General features: G+C 42.2%; 2 protein-coding genes and 1 non-coding gene across 3 annotated transcripts; 1 reads left to right on the top strand and 2 right to left on the bottom strand.

Moving 5' to 3' along the window:
- Positions 1 to 1,095: 1,095 nt before the first annotated feature.
- On the top strand, positions 1,096 to 2,484 carry LOC140815489 (uncharacterized). Its single transcript, XM_073174584.1, has one exon. It carries the CDS (start codon positions 1,096 to 1,098, stop codon positions 2,482 to 2,484), a length of 1,389 nt encoding a protein of 462 aa, XP_073030685.1.
- A 4,729-nt stretch (positions 2,485 to 7,213) lies between these two features.
- LOC140815751 (small nucleolar RNA R71) lies at positions 7,214 to 7,319 on the bottom strand. The gene has a single exon (XR_012114400.1). It is a non-coding gene; the product is annotated as a small nucleolar RNA R71 (small nucleolar RNA).
- A 6,929-nt stretch (positions 7,320 to 14,248) lies between these two features.
- Positions 14,249 to 16,137, bottom strand: LOC140815488 (uncharacterized). Its single transcript, XM_073174583.1, has 3 exons — positions 16,054 to 16,137; positions 14,854 to 15,141; positions 14,249 to 14,767 (listed from the first exon to the last, which is right to left on the bottom strand). The coding sequence occupies exons 1-3, from the start codon at positions 16,135 to 16,137 to the stop codon at positions 14,249 to 14,251; spliced, it is 891 nt and encodes a 296-aa protein (XP_073030684.1).
- Between the last annotated feature and the right edge of the window lie 3,363 nt (positions 16,138 to 19,500).

The raw sequence follows: 19,500 nt of genomic DNA, 5'->3' as shown, positions 1-19,500 counted from the left end.
AACAGGCCGCCCGACAGGAGCGTGAGGAAAATGTTGAAGTCCACCAGAGCAGGGTTGAAGAGACGCAACCACCTCAAAGTGGAGAAATTAGTGGGATGGGGGAGATGTGGAAGGAGATACGGAGATTGAGGGAGCAGGTGGGAAGCAGGGCGCCGGTACCCAAGAGAGGAAGCCTTTTCTCACTAGCCATCTTGGAGGAAGGGCTCCCTCCGAATTTCCGACAATCAATCGTTGGAGAGTATGACTGACATACAGACCCTGAGGAACACTTGGGAAGATTTGAGAATGCGGCTCTGTTGCACCAATATTCGGACGGAGTCAGGTGCAGGGTGTTTCTGGACACGTTGGTGAGGTCCGCCCAGCAATGGTTTAATACCCTGCAGCCCAACTCCATACAGTCGTTCGAGGATTTCTCTGCAGCCTTCTTGCACCGATTTGCCAGCAGCAAGAGGCATCAAAAGAACTATTTGAGTCTATTTGTGATGAAACAGCAAGAGGCTGAAACGTTGCGGGAGTTTGTCCAGCGCTTCAACACTGCAGCGCTAGAAATACCAGCGGCTACCCCTGACATCATGATAAGCGCCTTTACCCAAGGGCTGAGGGGGGGAGAATTCTTCAAATCGCTGGTCAAGAAGCCTCCGTCGAGCTATGATGACTTGTTAGCTCGGGCGGAGAAATATGTAAACTTGGAGGATGCTCAACGATACAGGAGGATGGAAAACCGGCCCGGAGGAAGTAGGGTGGAGGGAGCCAAGAGAGGTGGAAAGAAGAGGGGTGCATGAGAAAGAGATGAGGACATAACCAAAGGTAGAGGACAATTCTCATCACATGTTCCTCTGAATAGGAGTCGGGATAAGGTGATGGAGGTGAGGGAGTCGGGTGAGAGGGGGGAGAAGTCACAGAGGGTTGAGAGCAGTGCTCGACCTCCGCCACGGGGTAGACAGGAAGGGTCCTCGTCCGGGAGTGAGCTGAGATCTCGCCCGTCTTCTAGGCGGGGGTCGAGGCCCTCCATGGATACATCCAAGGATCGAAGCGCCGAGGAGAGAGGGTCGAGGTCAGGATGTCCCTCGGGAGCCCGCTGAATCGAGGAGGAGAATGAATGAGGATAACCACCCCACGAGAGGGATGATTCATATGATCTCGGGGGGTGCTACTGATGGAGATTCCGGGAGAGCGCGGAAAGCGCATGGGAGGAGGTTGGAAAATTTTGAGATTTCTAGAGGTGCGGACCTGCCCCCGGATCCCATCATCAGTTTCGGGCCGGAGGACCTCCGAAGCATCGTGGCCCCTCATAACGATGCCTTGGTGGTGACGGCCACCATTGCCAATTACGATGTGGCAAGGATCTTCATTGATAATGGGAGCTCTGTAAATATATTGTTTAAGAGCACGTTGGACCAGATGAAAGTCGAAGGATTCGAGTTTGATCCAGTCTCCACTCCTCTATATGGGTTCGCAGGCCATGCCATTCCGCCGTTGGGCCAGATTACTCTTCCCCTATCTTTGGGACGTGACTCTCGGCGGGTAACAAAGATGATAACATTTACCGTGGTAGATACCCCCTCATCGTATAATGGAATCCTGGGGCGGCCAGCCTTAAAGGATTTCAGAGCCGTAGCTTTCACGTATCATCAGAAGTTGAAATTTCCTGTGGGAAAGGAGGTGGGAGTCTTGTGTGGAGACCAGAAAGTTGCACGAAGATGTTATGAAGGAATAGTGAGAGAAGAGGGGAAGAGGGCACGTGTGGAGGTCAATATGATTAGAAGGGGGCGAAGCGGGTTGTCCGTGGTAAGGAGGGAGGTTCATGAGGTGATGGATGAGAAGCCGGAGATCGTGACATTGGGGCCTGACAAGAAAACTCTAAGAATAGCCCCTGACCTTGACCCAGAGGTAAGGGAAAAACTTATTACTTGTTTACAAGCTAATCTTTGGTCAGCCCAAGAGCTCACAGGGACGAGTCCAGATGTAGCAGAACATCGTTTAAACATCTTACCGAATTCTCGTCCCGTGAAACAGAAGAAAAGACACTTCGGTCCCGAGAAAGATATAGTTATAAAAAAGGAGGTGGGAGAGTTGCTCAGTGCTGGGCACATTCGAGAGGTACAATTTCCTACTTGGCTCTCGAATGTCGTTCTTGTTCCGAAAAGTTCAGGAAAATGGAGGATGTGTGTGGACTTCAGAGATCTCAACAAAGCATGTCCTAAAGATTGTTATCCCTTGCCGCGGATAGATCAGTTGGTGGACTCCACAGCCGGACATCAGTATTTGTGCATGTTGGACGCTTATCAGGGGTACCATCAAATCCCCTTGGCAGTGGAGGATCAAGATAAAGTAAGTTTCATCACCTCTGAAGGAACTTTCTGTTACGTGGTCATGCCCTTCGGACTCAAAAATGCCGGAGCCACGTATCAGCGGTTGATGGATAAAGTCTTTTCTAAGCAGGTGGGAGGAATGTGGAAGTGTATGTGGATGACATCATGGTAAAGTCTAAGGATTCGACCCTGCTCATACCTGACCTAGTGGAGACATTTTCCACCCTCAGGACCTATGGGCTGAAGCTGAACCCTCAAAAGTGTATATTTGGGGTGAAGAGTGGGAAGTTTCTGGGCTATATGGTGACAGAGAGGGGGATTGAGGCTAACCCCGAGAAAGTTCAAGCCATCCAGGGTATGGTCTCCCCTCGGGGGCCCAAAGATGTTCAGCAGTTGACGGGGAGGATTGCTGCGCTGGCACGTTTTATCTCGAGGTCCGCCCACAGGAGCTTACCTTTCTTCTGGACCTTGCGAAAAGCAAAAAAAATTGAATGGGGGCCGGATTGTGAGAAGGCTTTCACAGAATTGAAGGAGTACCTGGCCGAGCTTCCCGTCCTGGACAAACCGGCAACGGGTGAGCCTTTATGGGTATATTTATCTGCCACTGAAGGGGCTGTGAGTTCAGTCCTTGTTAAGCTGGATGGATCAGTTCAGCAACCGGTGTACTATGTTTCGCATGCGCTCAAAGGGGCAGAGATCCGATACTCCGAGTTGGAAAAATTGGCTTTGGCTTTGGTAATGACAGCCAGACGCTTGAGGCCTTACTTCTTATCTCATCCGATTGTGGTGCTCACGAACAGCCCATTGGGCAGAATTCTAACTCATTCGGATATGTCTGGCCGCTTGATCAAGTGGACCACTGAGCTAGGGGAGTATGACATCCAGTATGAGCCAAGAACATCTATCAAAGCACAAGCCTTAGCTGATTTTCTAGCTGAGACTGTGCATCTTGAAAATGAGGACCCTTGGAAAGTATATGTTGATGGTTCATCTTCTAAAGAGGGGAGCGGGGTAGGAGTGGTACTGATTTCACCAGCTGAGGAGGAAGTGAAGTTGGCAGTTAGGTTGGACTTTCGAGCATCCAACAATGAGGCAGAATATGAGGCTGTGTTGGCGGGACTGCGAGCAGCCAAAAGTGTAGGAGCTACCTGGGTACTTATTTTTTCTGACTCACAGTTGGTAGCGCAGCAGATGAAGGGAATGTATGATGTGAAAGATGAGAAACTTATTGAGTATGCTCAAGAAGTGGACAGAGTCAGAGAGAAATTCACGGAGATTACATTTGAACAGATTCCCAGGAAAGAAAATGAGAAGGCAGACACTCTAGCCAAAATGGCTGGGACAATGGGGAGTTGGAAGACTAGAGATGTGGTATTTGAAATTGAACTCACACCTCAAACGAGTTCACCCGCAGTTGAACAGGAGGAGGAGGATTGGAGAACCGCAATAACTGATTATTTGAAAGAGGGAAAGCTTCCCGATGACCCTCGCGAAGCTCGTAAGTTGAAGATGAAATGTTCACGTTATGTGATGGTCGGAGATGTGTTGTTTAGAACATCTTTTGCAGGGCCGCTTCTTCGATGTTTGAGTTATACAGAGGCTGATTATGTGCTCCGAGAGGTTCACGAGGGACGTTGTGGAAATCATCTAGGGGCTTATGCATTGGCGAGGAAAGTGATGCTCGCCGGTTATTCTTGGCCCTCGATACTGTATGATGCTCAAGAGTTAGTGATGTCTTGTGATAGTTGTCAACGTCATGCCCGATTGCATCACCGGCCAGCGGCCATGATGAAGACTGTCACGGCCGCCTGTCCTTTTGACCAGTGGGGAATGGATATTGTGGGACCTTTTCCTACAGCTCCTGCTCAGAAGAAATTCCTTTTGGTAGCGGTTGACTATTTCTCAAAATGGGTGGAGGCAGAACCGTTGGCCAGAATCACTGAGAATGACGTCATGAAGTTCTTGTGGAAGAATAAAGTATGCAGATACGGGGTACCCAGGAGACTGATATCCGATAATGGGAGACAGTTCCAAGGGGCCAAGATCCAAGCTTGGTGTAAGGAGATGAAGATCCAACAGGTCTTTACCTCTGTAGCTTACCCGCAGAGTAATGGCCAGGTAGAGGTGACTAATCGGACGCTGGTGCAGGGTCTGAAAGTTCGACTGGGCAAAGCTAAAGGCAATTGGGTGGATGAGCTACCAAGTGTCTTATGGGCATACCGAACCACTCCGAGAGAAGGAACCAAAGAAACTCCTTTCGGTTTGGTTTATGGTACTGAAGCAGTGCTCCCGGCTGAGATCGGGTTGGAATCGGCAAGGGTGATGTTTTATGACGAGGACAATGGTGCGAGACGCGCTACTGACCTTGATCTGTTGGAGCGAAAGAGAGAGTCTGCCAGCATTCAACTGGAAGCTTATAAGAACCGCATTGCACAGTCTTATAATCGGAGAGTCGTGCAGAGAAACTTTCAAGTGGGTGATTTGGTCCTAAGGAAGGTGCAAGAAAAGCAGAGGGGAAAATTGGACCCAAAGTGGGAGGGTCCCTTCAAGGTGATCGAGAGACTGAGCTCTGGAGCCTATTACTTGGAGAATACACAAGGCAAAGCTTTGAAGAGGCCTTGGAATGCTTATCACCTTAGGAAGTATTATTCTTAATTCTGTCGTCAATGTATTTTACTTTCTGAACTTTCTTATGTACTCCATTGGAACTCAATAAAATCAAGTTCTTCTTTTCGAATTTATGAATGTTGGTATATGATATGTGTCGTTTTTACGTGTTTTATTGCATTGGTTTAGTTGTGTTTGCACTGTGCATGCATGCATTTATTTTACTTTTTGTTCATTTTCGAGTAATCATTTGCATTTTATCATGTCTCACTTGTATGTGATGAAATTGCAGGAAAAATGGTCGGAAAAACCAAGAATGAAGCAAAGTGTAAAGTGTTGAAGACAAGGAACTTTGGACAGAAAGTTCGGCGCTCGAGCGGTAGATTTCTACCGCCCGGGCGCCACATTTGACTAGCAAAGAGAAGAAGACAGAAAGTTTGGCGCTCGGGCGGTACATTTCTACCGCCCGGGCGCGAGAAGGTGCATCCGAAGACAGAAAGGTCGGCGCTCGAGCGGTAGTTTTCTACCACCCGAGCGCGAATGCTGCATGTGCCAAGGAGAATTACAGAAAGTGTGGCGCTCGAGCGGTACTTTTCTACCGCCCGAGCGCCGCCTATTTTTGGAAATTATCGTGCGCGATTCTCTACCTTATTTTGGAGGTGTGGTTGATATGGTAAGGCTATTGCACGTTTTTGAGGGATGATTCAGACGGATTTGCAGGAGCACAAGGAGTTTTTGGAGAGCCTTTGCACTTGGATTGAAGATTCGACGGCTTCCGGGCATCGTTCTTCGCAGATTTCGTCACGTCTCGTATTTCTAGTTTATTTTCCATTGTTTAAATATTGTTTTGCTTATTTTCATTATGAATTCTAGTAGCTAATTTTAATATTTGTTGGGATTAAAGGGGATCCTACCCCAAACTTTTAGTTGATTAATTTATATTTTGAGTTGTGCTTTATTCTTGATTGTACTACGATTTTTATTGTGTCGTTTGAGCGTAGCTAACTTTTACGACAATTTTATATCACGAGTGAGTTCGAGAGAATAACTAGTGATAGGATCGAGTAGTATAATCTGCGGATCTACAATTTGCATAGACATATGAAATTGGATACGTGCCGATAGTCATAGTCCTTAGGGTCGAAAACTAGGGGATTTCATCAATCGAAATGCGGTTCATTCTTGATAAATAATTAAAGACATTTAATTACTTCATTGAGTGAATTAGTTTGGCATATCTCGAGAGAGTGTCTTCAATTGAATAGGAAATCCTGTCGGAAGCGTAGAACACAATCGAACGAATTAATTAATTAATAAGGGGTAGGTGAACCAGAATTCCCAACAAATTCTTTTATCATTTGAAATTTAATCCATTGATTTAGCATTCATATTTCATCATTTAATCTTTGAGCTTGTTTATTTAAATTTTCTTGAATTTTATTAGTCATAAAACAAACAATCAAATTTCGTCGCTAAAGTTTTAATAACTAAAATAATAATTGTTAAAGACAGTCTCCAGTGGAACGATACTCGTATTCATATACACTATACTATTACTTGACATCGTGCACTTGCGATTACATTTTGAGCATACAAAATCATATTTTCTTGGGGAATTCATAGTGCAAGTTTTGCTCGATCAAGTTTTTGGCGCCGTTGCCGGGGACTGTTAATCTACAATTTTATTTTTAGTTATTTCCTTTAGCATTATTTCATTTCTCTTGAGATAACACTTCACATTTTCTTACAGATATCCCTTCCAGTGCATGCCAAAGTCACTTGACGTGGAGCTTGAATTCGATCCTGAAATTGAAAGAACCTTCCGCAGAAGGAGACAACAGCAGAGGCTTAAAGAACTTATGGAGAGACACGAGCCAGAACGCGAGGAGGAACAGCGTGAGGAGAGACATATCGAGATGCCACGCCGCATACCAATGCTGGAGTATGCCCAACCTTCTTTGGAGGGTGCACGCCCTAGCATTGTGAGACCTATCGTGCGGGCAAATCACTTCGAAATCAAACCAGCCATTATCCAGATGATTCAGAACACCGTCCAATTTGGAGGAACTGCTGTGGACGATCCAAACACACACATCGCGGATTTTCTTGAGATTTGCGATACTTTTAAATTTAATGGAGTTTCTGATGATGCTGTTAGACTGCGTTTATTTCCTTTCTCTTTGCGTGATAAAGCTAAGCTTGGTTGAATTGTTTACCTGTAGGTTCGATAGCTACATGGGAGGACATGGCGAAGGCGTTTCTCATCAAATACTTTCCTCCATCGAAGACCATGAAGCTGCGGGCAGACATCACAACATTTGCTCAGTTCGATCAAGAGTCACTATATGAGGCGTGGGAGCGTTTCAAAGATCTATTACGAAGATGCCCACATCACGAGTTGCCACTTGGGTTAGTCGTTCAAACCTTTTATTACCGTTTGCTTACTCCTAACCGTACTATGATAGATGCTGCTGCGTGTGGGAACCTTTTGAGGAAGACTGCGGAAGAAGGATATGAGTTGTTGGAGGAGATGGCTGCTAGCAGCTATCATCCTCAATCTGACAGGAACAACCAGCGGAGAAGTGCCGGAGTTCACCAGGTAACTGATTTTTCTGTTATTACTGCACAACTTAACGCTTTAAACAGGAAAATAGACGGCTTGAACGTGGGTGGCACGGCTATGCGTCTTCAAGAGATATTCTGTGAGAAGTGTGGAGGGGAACACTATGTGAAAGACTGTCAAGATGGAAATCCCTTCTATGTGCAAGATGAGGCACCGGTGAATCAAGTGGGAGTCCAAAACCGCCCAAGGAATGACCCTTACTCGAACACATATAATCCTGGGTGGAGGCAACATCCCAACTTCTCATGGGGCGGTCAAAACAGTCATAATAGGCCGCAAGGAGGACAACAATATGGGAAACAACCGATGTACAGATCCGATCCTCCTAGAGAAGAAAAGTCCAACTTGGAACAAATGATGTCTAAGTTTATCTCATCCACTGAAACTCGACTCCAAAACCAAGATGCATCAATAAAGGGGCTCGAGAATCAAATTGGACAGTTGGCCAAAATGATAGCAAGTAGAGAGCCGGGCACCTTGCCAAGTAATACCGAGACTAATCCAAAAGAGCAAGTGAAGGCCATTGAGTTGAAGAGCGGAAAAGTTTTGGAGCCTAGAGAAAAAGAGAAAAGCCAAGTACCGGATGAACATGCTGCGACGTCTCAAGGTAAGTCATCTAACTCTACACCAGCACTCACTGCACAACCTAAGATTGTTATCCCTCCACCTTTTCCTGCAGCATTAAAAAAGGCAAAACTAGATGCACAATTCGGTAAGTTTTTAGAGGTGTTTAAAAAATTGCATATTAATATTCCTTTTGCCGATGCTTTGATTCAAATGCCTAGTTATGCTAAATTTTTGAAGGACATCTTAGCCAACAAGAGAAAATTGGAGGATCACATGACGGTAAATTTGACCGAAAGTTGCTCTGCTTTGGTGCAAAACAAAATCCCACCGAAACTAAAAGACCCAGGGAGTTTTTCTATCCCTTGCATGATTGGTGATGTAGTTTTTCGTAAAGCATTGTGTGACCTTGGTGCAAGTATTAATCTTATGCCTCTATCTGTTTTCAGGAAACTCGGATTAGGAGAGCCTAAGCCGACGAGGATGTCCTTGCAACTGGCTGACAGGTCTGTCAAGTACCCCCGCGGAGTGATTGAGGATGTGCTAGTAAAAGTGGACAAATTCATTTTTCCTGCAGACTTCGTGGTGCTCGACATGGAAAAGGATACAGAGATGCCTCTGATTTTGGGGAGACCATTCCTTGCAACTGGCAAGGCACTTATTGATGTGCAAGAGGGAAAGTTGAGATTGAGAGTGGGCGAAGAAGAGATTACATTTGATGTTTTTAATGCACTTAAGCACACACTGCATTCTGATAGTTGTTTTCGAATTGATGTTTTTGACTCTCTTGTATCCAACTATGTGCAGGATGCTCTTAGGGACCCTTTGGAGGCCACTATCAATACTGAATTGGGAGAAGAGGAGTTAGACGAAGAAAGGGCTGAAATTGTGGCACACTTTAATGCCAACCAACCATGGAGAAGGCCAATGAGGATGCGACTGGAGGATCTAGGAGAACGAAGAGATTTGACCCCTCAAAGGTCAAGCATCGAGGATCCACCAACGCTTGAGCTAAAGCCGTTGCCTCCACACCTCAAGTACGTATACTTAGGTGAGAATAACACTTTACCTGTCATTATCTCTGCTGCTTTGACAGATGTGATGGAGGACAAGCTGTTGGAAGTTTTGAAAGCGCACAAGGGCGCATTTGCGTGGAAGGTGGCAGATATCAAAGGAATAAATCCATCCGTCTGCATGCACAAGATCTTGATGGGAGAGAAGTACTCACCTCTTGTGCAACCTCAAAGACGATTAAATCCAAAGATGCAAGAGATAGTAAAGGCTGAAACAATTAAGCTTCTCGACGCAGGTATTATCTATCCTATATCTGATAGTGCATGGGTAAGTCCTGTTCAGTGTGTGCCAAAGAAAGGTGGGATTACTGTTATCACAAATGAAAATAATGAATTAATAGCCACTAGGACTGTTACGGGATGGCGTGTGTGCATTGATTATAGGATATTGAATGATGCTACCCGTAAAGACCACTTTCCCCTTCCCTTTATTGATCAAATGCTTGAGAGGTTAGCGGGTCATGAGTTCTATTGTTTTTTAGATGGGTATTCTGGGTATAACCAAATCATGATTGCGCCCGAGGACCAAGAGAAAACCACCTTCACTTGTCCTTATGGCACTTTTGCTTTTAGACGGATGCCATTTGGTTTGTGTATCCCACCAGTCTCCGCTACCCCCTCCCCCATTCCGGTTCCAGTATGATTACTCTCAACATGGAGAGGCCGCAGGAGTGCCACCGCCGGAGCAGGATGAGGATGACACTTGATCAGGGGAGTTTACTGTTTCCCCTACTTCGCATTTTTTTCATTTACCGCTTTTCTGATTTTTCTTTCTTATCATTGTTTCCGTCTAGCATGTTTATTAGCTTTCATGTTTATGTAGTCTGCATTTGTGTTTGCATTTCTGTGTTTGCATTTACATTCATGAGTTGTTTTGTTGTTAGTGTTTGTTTCGTTTTGTGCAATGAGAGCATTGCACAACTCTAGTATGAGGGGGTAGATCGTTATGTTTGTTTAGTTCATGTTTGGTATCGTTTATGGTGAGGAGACATAGTTTATGAGCCAATGATGATGTTGAATTGATAATATACAAAAATATTGATTGGGTCACTTCATGAATGATACTCTTGATTGTTGACGCATGAATTTTGGTACAAAGTTTGAACTTTTTGAGCACATATGTGTGGGACTAGAATTTTGTAGGAATAATGGTGAAATTTGAAAGTTTTGTGTGGTTAACTTGAAAGGCACCATTTATGAGTTGATTTAGCATGTAAACCCGTGAAAATAAGTCGCTAATTGGGACCTTGAATGAGAAAATTTGATTTGCCTTGAACTTTACATTTACCTCCTTTCCAATGCACTGAATTAAAATGTCATACTCCTAACCAGCTGTAATCCAAAGTATATATTCTTAGCCTAGGGAGTACATGTGTGAAAATTGTGCATTTAAAAAAAAAAGAGAAAAAGAGAAGAAAGAAGGAGATGTAAGGTAAGGGGGAGCCGAAATAAAAGGAATGAAATTCTATTCCTAGGCTAAAAGTTGGAGATGTAAGGAGACGAGGAAAGTCAGACTGAAAAGTCTTGACGGTTGCACAATGAAAATGATCGGTGTACTCCCAACTTTTAGCCACTTGAGCTTATTTTCCTTCTTTTCGACACCCTTATCTGCACTTAAAAGTTGAATAAAGTTCAATTTATGGCTAGTGATAAATGGACACGGGGGTGCATGCTAGTGAGACTTGTATTGAAGTGTTAATTGAGTGACTCGAATGATTTGATAATTGATCTATTTGAAATACGAATGACTAGACCCATCATGACACACACACACGTTCAAATGAGTGTCAAGAGTTATGTGTAGATGAGAATGAGTATTCGTTTGCGATTTGACTTGATTATGATCTATATGTGGGAAAGTTCACTGAGGCATGACATAAAAGTTGTTAACTCACCATTGACATTTACTTGTGTTGGTTATTTCTTGTTTGAGTGTGTTGTGTTCGTTGTGTTTGTTTAAAATCTCGTGCTTTAACCTATTTTGCTCGAGGGCGAGCAAAAGGTTAGTATGAGGGGGTTGATATGTGTCGTTTTTACGTGTTTTATTGCATTGGTTTAGTTGTGTTTGCACTGTGCATGCATGCATTTCTTTTACTTTTTGTTCATTTTCGAGTAATCATTTGCATTTTATCATGTCTCACTTGTATGTGATGAAATTGCAGGAAAAATGGTCGGAAAAACCAAGAATGAAGCAAAGTGTAAAGTGTTGAAGACAAGGAACTTTGGACAGAAAGTTCGGCGCTCGAGCGGTAGATTTCTACCGCCCGGGCGCCACATTTGACTAGCAAAGAGAAGAAGACAGAAAGTTTGGCGCTCGGGCGGTACATTTCTACCGCCCGGGCGCGAGAAGGTGCATCCGAAGACAGAAAGGTCGGCGCTCGAGCGGTAGTTTTCTACCGCCCGAGCGCGAATGCTGCATGTGCCAAGGAGAATTACAGAAAGTGTGGCGCTCGAGCGGTACTTTTCTACCGCCCGAGCGCCGCCTATTTTTGGAAATTCTCGTGGCGATTCTCTACCTTATTTTGGAGGTGTGGTTGATATGGTAAGGCTATTGCACGTTTTGGGGGATGATTCAGACGGATTTGCAGGAGCACAAGGAGTTTTTGGAGAGCCTTTGCACTTGGATTGAAGATTCGACGGCTTCCGGGCATCGTTCTTCGCAGATTTCGTCACGTCTCGTATTTCTAGTTTATTTTCCGTTGTTTAAATATTGTTTTGCTTATTTTCATTATGAATTCTAGTAGCTAATTTTAATATTTGTTGGGATTAAAGGGGATCCTACCCCAAACTTTTAGTTGATTAATTTATATTTTGAGTTGTGCTTTATTCTTGATTGTACTACGATTTTTATTGTGTCGTTTGAGCGTAGCTAACTTTTACGACAATTTTATATCACGAGTGAGTTCGAGAGAATAACTAGTGATAGGATCGAGTAGTATAATCTGCGGATCTACAATTTGCATAGACATATGAAATTGGATACGTGCCGATAGTCATAGTCCTTAGAGTCGAAAACTAGGGGATTTCATCAATCGAAATGCGGTTCATTCTTGATAAATAATTAAAGACATTTAATTACTTCATTGAGTGAATTAGTTTGGCATAGCTCGAGAGAGTGTGTTCAATTGAATAGGAAATCCTGTCGGAAGCGTAGAACACAATCGAACAAATTAATTAATTAATAAGGGGTAGGTGAACCAGAATTCCCAACAAATTCTTTTATCATTTGAAATTTAATCCATTGATTTAGCATTCATATTTCATCATTTAATCTTTGAGCTTGTTTATTTAAATTTTCTTGAATTTTATTAGTCATAAAACAAACAATCAAATTTCGTCGCTAAAGTTTTAATAACTAAAATAATAATTGTTAAAGACAGTCTCCAGTGGAACGATACTCGTATTCATATACACTATACTATTACTTGACATCGTGCACTTGCGATTACATTTTGAGCATACAAAATCATATTTTCTTGGGGAATTCATAGTGCAAGTTTTGCTCGATCAGTATATTATAATGGTGTTGATTTTTATTTTCCTACTAAGGCATCGCCTAGTAGAGGAGTAGAGTGGGGCAGGGAAAAATTTTATTTTCTTATTAAGGCATCGCCTAGTAGAGGAGCAGAGTTGGGGCGAAGAGAAAATTTTATTTTCCTACTTAGGCATCGCCTAGTAGAGGAGCAGAGTTGGGGCGGAGAGCGCCTAGTAGAGGAGTAGAGTCAGAGGGTGGAGAGAAAATTTTATTTTCCTACTAAGGCATCGCCTAGTAGAGGAGCAGAGTTGGGGCGGAGAGAAATTTTATTTTCCTACTTAGGCTGTACTTAGTAGAGGAGCAGAGTTGAGGCGGAGAGAAATTTCTATTTTCCTGCTAAGGTGTCGCCTAGCAGAGGAGTTAGAAGGTGATGGTGTTGATTTTTATTTTCCTGCTAAGGTGTCCCCTAGCAGAGGAGTTAAAGGGTGGAGGTGGTTGATTTTTATTTTCCTGCTAAGGTGTCACCTAGCAGAGGAGTTAAAGGGTGGAGGTGGTTGATTTTTATTTTCCTGCTAAGGTGTCGCCTAGCAGAGGAGTTAGAAGGTGATGGTGTTGATTTCTATTTTCCTGCTAAGGTGTCACCTAGCAGAGAAGTTAAAGGGTGGAGGTGGTTGATTTTTATTTTCCTGCTAAGGTGTCACCTAGCAGAGGAGTTAAAGGGTGGAGGTGGTTGATTTTTATTTTCTGCTAAGGTATGACCTAGTAGAGGAGTTAGAGGGTGATGGTGTTGATTTTTATTTTCCTGCTAAGGTGTCACCTAGCAGAGGAGTTAGAAGGTGGAGATGGTGAATTTCTATTTTCCTGCTAAGGTGTCACCTAGCAGAGGAGTTAAAGGGTGGAGGTGGTTGATTTTTATTTTCCTGCTAAGGTGTCACCTAGCAGAGGAGTTAAAGGGTGGAGGTGGTTGATTTTTATTTTCCTGCTAAGGTATGACCTAGTAGAGGAGTTAGAGGGTGATGGTGTTGATTTTTATTTTCCTGCTAAGGTATCACCTAGCAGAGGAGTTAGAAGGTGGAGATGGCGAATTTCTATTTTCCTGCTAAGGTGTCACCTAGCAGAGGAGTTAAAGGGTGGAGGTGGTTGATTTTTATTTTCCTGCTAAGGTATGACCTAGTAGAGGAGTTAGAGGGTGATGGTGTTGATTTTTATTTTCCTGCTAAGGTGTCACCTAGCAGAGGAGTTAGACGGTGGAGAATGGTGAATTTCTATTTTACTGCTAAGGTGTCCCGTCTAGCAGAGGAGTTAGAAGGGGACAAGTGTTTGATATTTATTTTCCTGCTAAGTTTATAACCTAGCAGAGGAGTTATAGGGTTAGATTATTTTACACTTGCCCTAACAAGTTAATAGTATCAGAGACAAACTACGTGGAGAAAGCGTAAATTCAATGAAAAGTACTCAAGGTTGCTAAATAAAAACATTTCGTCACATGTAAAATTGCCGCAAAATGAAATAGCCAAATTAAACGTCCCAACGGTCGCATAATCCTATGGAAAATAAAACAATGCAGAAAATAACATAAATAAAGGAGCTCAATCTAGGAATCGGGGGGGAGACTCGATATGAAGCCCTCGAAGTCGATAAAGTCAGTAGGGGCGCCTGGTGGAGGATAGCCCTGAGCATGGAAAAGGCCGACTGCACCCTCGAAACCCACCCCCAGGTAGTGAAAAGCTTTCGGGCCATAGATCTCGACAAATTCTTCGGATTTGAGAAATTCCTCTTTGAAGGAGGAAGCTTCTGCAACGTGTCGCACCTTGGCATCTTCGAGCTCAGCCTGCGAATTCTTTAAATCTGTCTTTAACTTCTGGATCTCTTTAGCTTGGTCCTCTGTCAGTCGCTGGAGCTCGTGTTTCTCTTTCAGAAACTCTTGTTTTTCCTTCAGAAGCTCGTCACCTCGAGCTTGGGACTCCGAAAGCTCCTTAGCATGTGACGCTTTCATCTCATCGATAGTAGCTTGGAGCTGTTCACGAAGAGCCATGCCCTCGCGCAAGTCTTGGCAGGCAGTAGATCGAGTGGTGTTGGCACGCTCCACCAACTCCCCTATGTACATCATGCCCTGGGTAAATAGACAAGAGTGAAAAGATGACAAGGAAATCATACATGTATTGTACATTAATCTAGAGAGTAGAAAGAGAAATATACCTCAGTGATGCTGCTGCATGTCCGACGAGTGAGGTCAGACCACCCCAGTGAATTAATGAACGCCGCATCCGCTTCGGAAGGAAGCTGATACATTATCTTTTGAGCCAGCTGAGTAGGACCCCGCCCCACAATGGCTGTATCTGGTGTGTATAGAGGATGTACCCCTGATGCAGGGGGAGGCTCCTCATCCGACCCTGACCCTTCTGGAGAAGAGACCGACACGACTGAGATCTCAGAAATCGGAACCACTCGAAGAACTAGACTCGCACTCGGAATCGGACATAAATGCTAAGGATAATCAAACAACAGGATAAGGAGAGAACTGACCCGGGCGAGACGTGAAAAAATTCTCGAGGGATAAGACAGCAAGAGAGAGCAGGTAAAGGGCTGGCTACACGCTGGTGCAGGGATGGTCGAGCGTGCGGAGGACCCGGGCGAGCGTGGGCGCGCGGCGATCTGGGGCACGGGGCGAGCGTGGATGCTCGGCAGGGGCGAGCGTGCGCGTTGGGCGATCAGCGAGGGCGATGCGCGGCGGGGGCGAGCGTCCGACAGGCGTGGATGCTCGATGCTCGATAGGGGCGAGCGTGGGCGCGCGGCGAGCTGGGGCACGGGGCGAGCGTGGATGCTCGGCTGGGGCGAGCGTGGGCGCACGGCGAGCTGGGGCAAGGGGCGAGCGTCCGGCAGGTGAGCGTGCGATGGGGCTCGGCGGGGGCGAGCGTGCAGCAGGGCTCGGCGGGGCGAGGCGCTCGGCAGGGGCGAGCTTGCAGCTGGGCTCGGAAGGGGCGAACGTGCGGCGAGGCTTGGTAGGGGCGAGCACTCACCAGAGCGAGCGTGCGGCAGTGACTAGCAACTAGCGTGCGCGGGGGGTAGGGCGTAGGCAACGCTCGACGAGGTGGTGGTCGGTTGTGGGAGGGATGAGGCGTAAACGAAGGGGGATTATAGAATGTATCGTAGGGGTAATTCAGAGGGAGAAGTGAGAATGAAGTGGGGAAGGAGTCTATATTTATAGGGGGAGCCCAAATCTTTCTTTTCAAGGCAGGTCGATCCCCGTAATAGCGGTGAACATCGTTCGTTAACGACAAACAAAATTACTTTTTCTGGCACGGTCCGTCCTCATCGCCGGTAAACCAAGGACAACACAATTAATCGAACTTTGAACCTACGATTCAGTTCGACTCGGGAGGGGGAGACTGGTGATACCCCATGGATGAGCCCATCAAGATCTGACCCAAACCCCCGGCCCATATCTAAGGCCCACAGGTAGCCCACAGGTGAAGGGCCCATGTCAAGCCCAGGTATTCTCCTATAAATACCAGGTTTGAGCGTATGATATTTCATTCACTATATTGCTTTCAGCAGCACCCTTAGCTGCTCTCCCCATATATCTTCAGTCTCTGACTTGAGCGTCGGAGGGGCTACGCCAGGACACCCTCCTGGCTCCCTCCTAATGGTCTTATTTGTGATTTCAGGCTCAGGGTAATTTTGAAGCCCGTGTCTGGATTAGTGACGCTTGCGTGGATCGGACCCTGAATTTCCCGTGAGTATCAATTTAGATCAAAAAATTTCAAACTAAACTAAAGTTCTTGTTTTTTGCCAACAAAACCAACACAATCAATCAACTACCTAGTAGGTATCAACAGAATATTTTGGACAAATTTCTTATTCCTATCAACTAAAGAACAAGTTGATAAACGATAACATCGAATAATTACTTACAAATAAACAAAAGAATTATGTAAAAAATATATTAAATGATATAGAATGCATATCTTTATTCGCGAGACAAGTCAAACTTACTCATTTTTACAATAAAAGATAATATTTTTGGCATAAAAAGTAATATTTTTTCATGGTTAATTCAAATAGAAGATCTGTGTCACAAAATGGACCTGTAAGACCGTCTTACAAGAGTTTTTGCGTATAGTATAATATATTTTCATAAATGTAAAATACGTCATATAGTTTCTTTACCATATTTAATATATATTTTTGAATATTATAACTTAATATATTTTGTTGAATATATTTTGGACTAAAAAAATCCGTAATCCCATCCAAAGAAAAAATATAAATATATGTCGCTTGAGTAGCCAGCTAACCATTTAACATACCCAAACTCACATCAAATAGACCAAACATCTTCCCCTACCAATGAATACACATGTTTGTAATAAAATCTCATAGGATAAGTTGGAATATATTTGTTGGCGATGATATCTCCTCAAGGATAATAAATTATAATTCGATAATGCATATCCAGAAAAAAAATAAAATCTTAATATTCCAATATCCTATTAATCTCTTGATAAATCATAATATTTATCCATCTACTAAATATTTATCGTTAAAATTTTAAGATGTTTTAATAATCATTTTGACCCGGTTTAAGATCCAATTTTATTAATCAAATAGTTATCCATAAAATTGGATCTTAAACCGGGTCAAAATGATTATTAAAACAACTTAAAATTTTAACGATAAATATTGGACTATTAATCTATCCTTATTTAATCCACTCAACCAAACACACCAATAATATATAAACTATCAATTTTTTTTTATATTAGATTATTTATTTTTATAATATCATCTTATCTTTAACTTCAAACGATGTCTAAAAAAAATGTGTTATAATTAAAATCAAGTCAAAATTTTTGTAGGATCGAGCGCTTGTCGCTTTACCAAAAATTGTAGCTGGTGGTAACGGTGCAACTCAAATCTTTTAAACCGCACAGCAGCTCAAGCACCACAATTCGATCGCTTCACCAAGCAAGGACAATTATTACACCCAACAGTTTTATTATTTTATCTATTATATTACGTAACAAATGTGATGGATAATTTTGCTAAGCCTTATCGATATTGAATAGATAAGATGGATAAGCAGTGTCTCTCAATCTATGATCCAGCTAGGATACGTACCAAATTTAGATCTTTTGCTTGTATATCGAAGACGTAGGATTCAGGAACGAGTGAATTTTTCAAAAGGAATGATATTTTTTTTTTTTTGTAATTTTTCAAGTATTAATTATGAATAAAATAAAGTATTGCTTATTTTATTTTTGTAAATTTGGAATCATAAACTAGAAAGAAATATTTTATTAATTTTTCTGATTTTGTGAAACTGAAATTGTAGTTGGTTTACAAATTTATTTAAGTAGTTTTTTATTGTAATTTTATCAAATTGAAGAAGAATATGTTTGTCCATTTTACTTAGGCAAAAACTTGTGTTATATGGTTTTACTGGTCGTATTTTATGAAACAAAAATTTTATTTGGGTCATCCATAGAAAAATATTTGACCCGTCTCATAGATAAATATTCGTGAGACTGTCTCACATAATACCTACGTTTTTACTTTAATAGAGTGAAAATAGTTAATTATAAGGGGCATTCACAGTTTATACTTATCAATATAGATAAAAATTATAGTTAAAAAAAATTATAGATTCTTTAGAAAATAAAATTCTAAATGTTACTAATATAAATTTAGAATTATTTATTGTTTAGGAGGCCGCCCACTCCTCCACCAGAATTTTTTATTTTCAAAAATATTAAAGAAGCACTAGACATTATTAATATGGCTACTTTTGTCTTTATTAAAAAAAATTAATATGAAATAAGAGGCTTATAATCGAACTTGATTCTTTAAATTATTGTATTTTTGTGCAAAGACAAATTTCACGTTTTTACCTTGGTCAAAAATACCGATGAGGGGAGAATTAATATCACGGGCTACTCTACCGAACATAATATTTCTTCAAAATATTGTAAAGAGCTACGAAAATGGTTGAATATTATCTTGATTATTAAAACAAGAACAATTTATTATCGGAAAAATTGAAATTTTGCAATTATATGTTTGTCTCATCATGATAATTTTGATTATTTAAGTTGTCAAAATTAAGTTTTAGTATGTCGTAATTTTAATTTTTTTCAGAAGTATTTTTAACACTGAATATCAAACTTGATCGACTTGTTTATATGATTTATATGCAAGCGAAGACCAAAAATACGAAGAAATAAGCAAAAGGACATCGAGTGTTTTTTGTTATTAAGCATCTTTAACAATCGAGTTAAGTGCTCAATAATATACACAAAAAACTAGAATTTAAGTAAAAAGTTGGGACATTACTCAGAATACACACACACACCATACCCGAGCTATTTATTGCTAAGAAGGGGAACTATTAATCTTTAGCACAAGTTTTGTCAAATTTTTTTATGACGATGAAATTCGCAATCACTATTTTTGAATATACACTAAAAGTAAAATCTCGATCTGACATTGAAATGTGCGTAACATGCTAGCCAAGTAAATATTGTACTAGACAAATCTTATACGAGTGACAGATTATATATATATATATATATATATATATATATATATATATATATATATATATATATATATATATATATAAGTCGCCAAAGCTGGTAGATATTGAGGGACTCAAACGAATGATATTTCTACCTATATGGTAGGTCTTCAACGTCGTATCGGATATGCTTTTAATATTATTTATTTGAGTTTAATTTGAGTTTTTTTGCCGGCTAATTAAATATATTGCATTTTTCAAATCCATCAATGGAGATTTTTTTTGTTATTTTAACTTCGCCTAAAATCTATTTAATTTGATGTTTATAT

Source organism: Primulina eburnea, chromosome 15 (genome assembly GCF_022965805.1).
Source record: "Primulina eburnea isolate SZY01 chromosome 15, ASM2296580v1, whole genome shotgun sequence".
In the NCBI taxonomy this organism is placed as follows: domain Eukaryota; kingdom Viridiplantae; phylum Streptophyta; class Magnoliopsida; order Lamiales; family Gesneriaceae; genus Primulina; species Primulina eburnea.
Note: the sequence above shows the minus strand (reverse complement) of the source record. Positions and strands in the feature narration are given on the sequence as shown.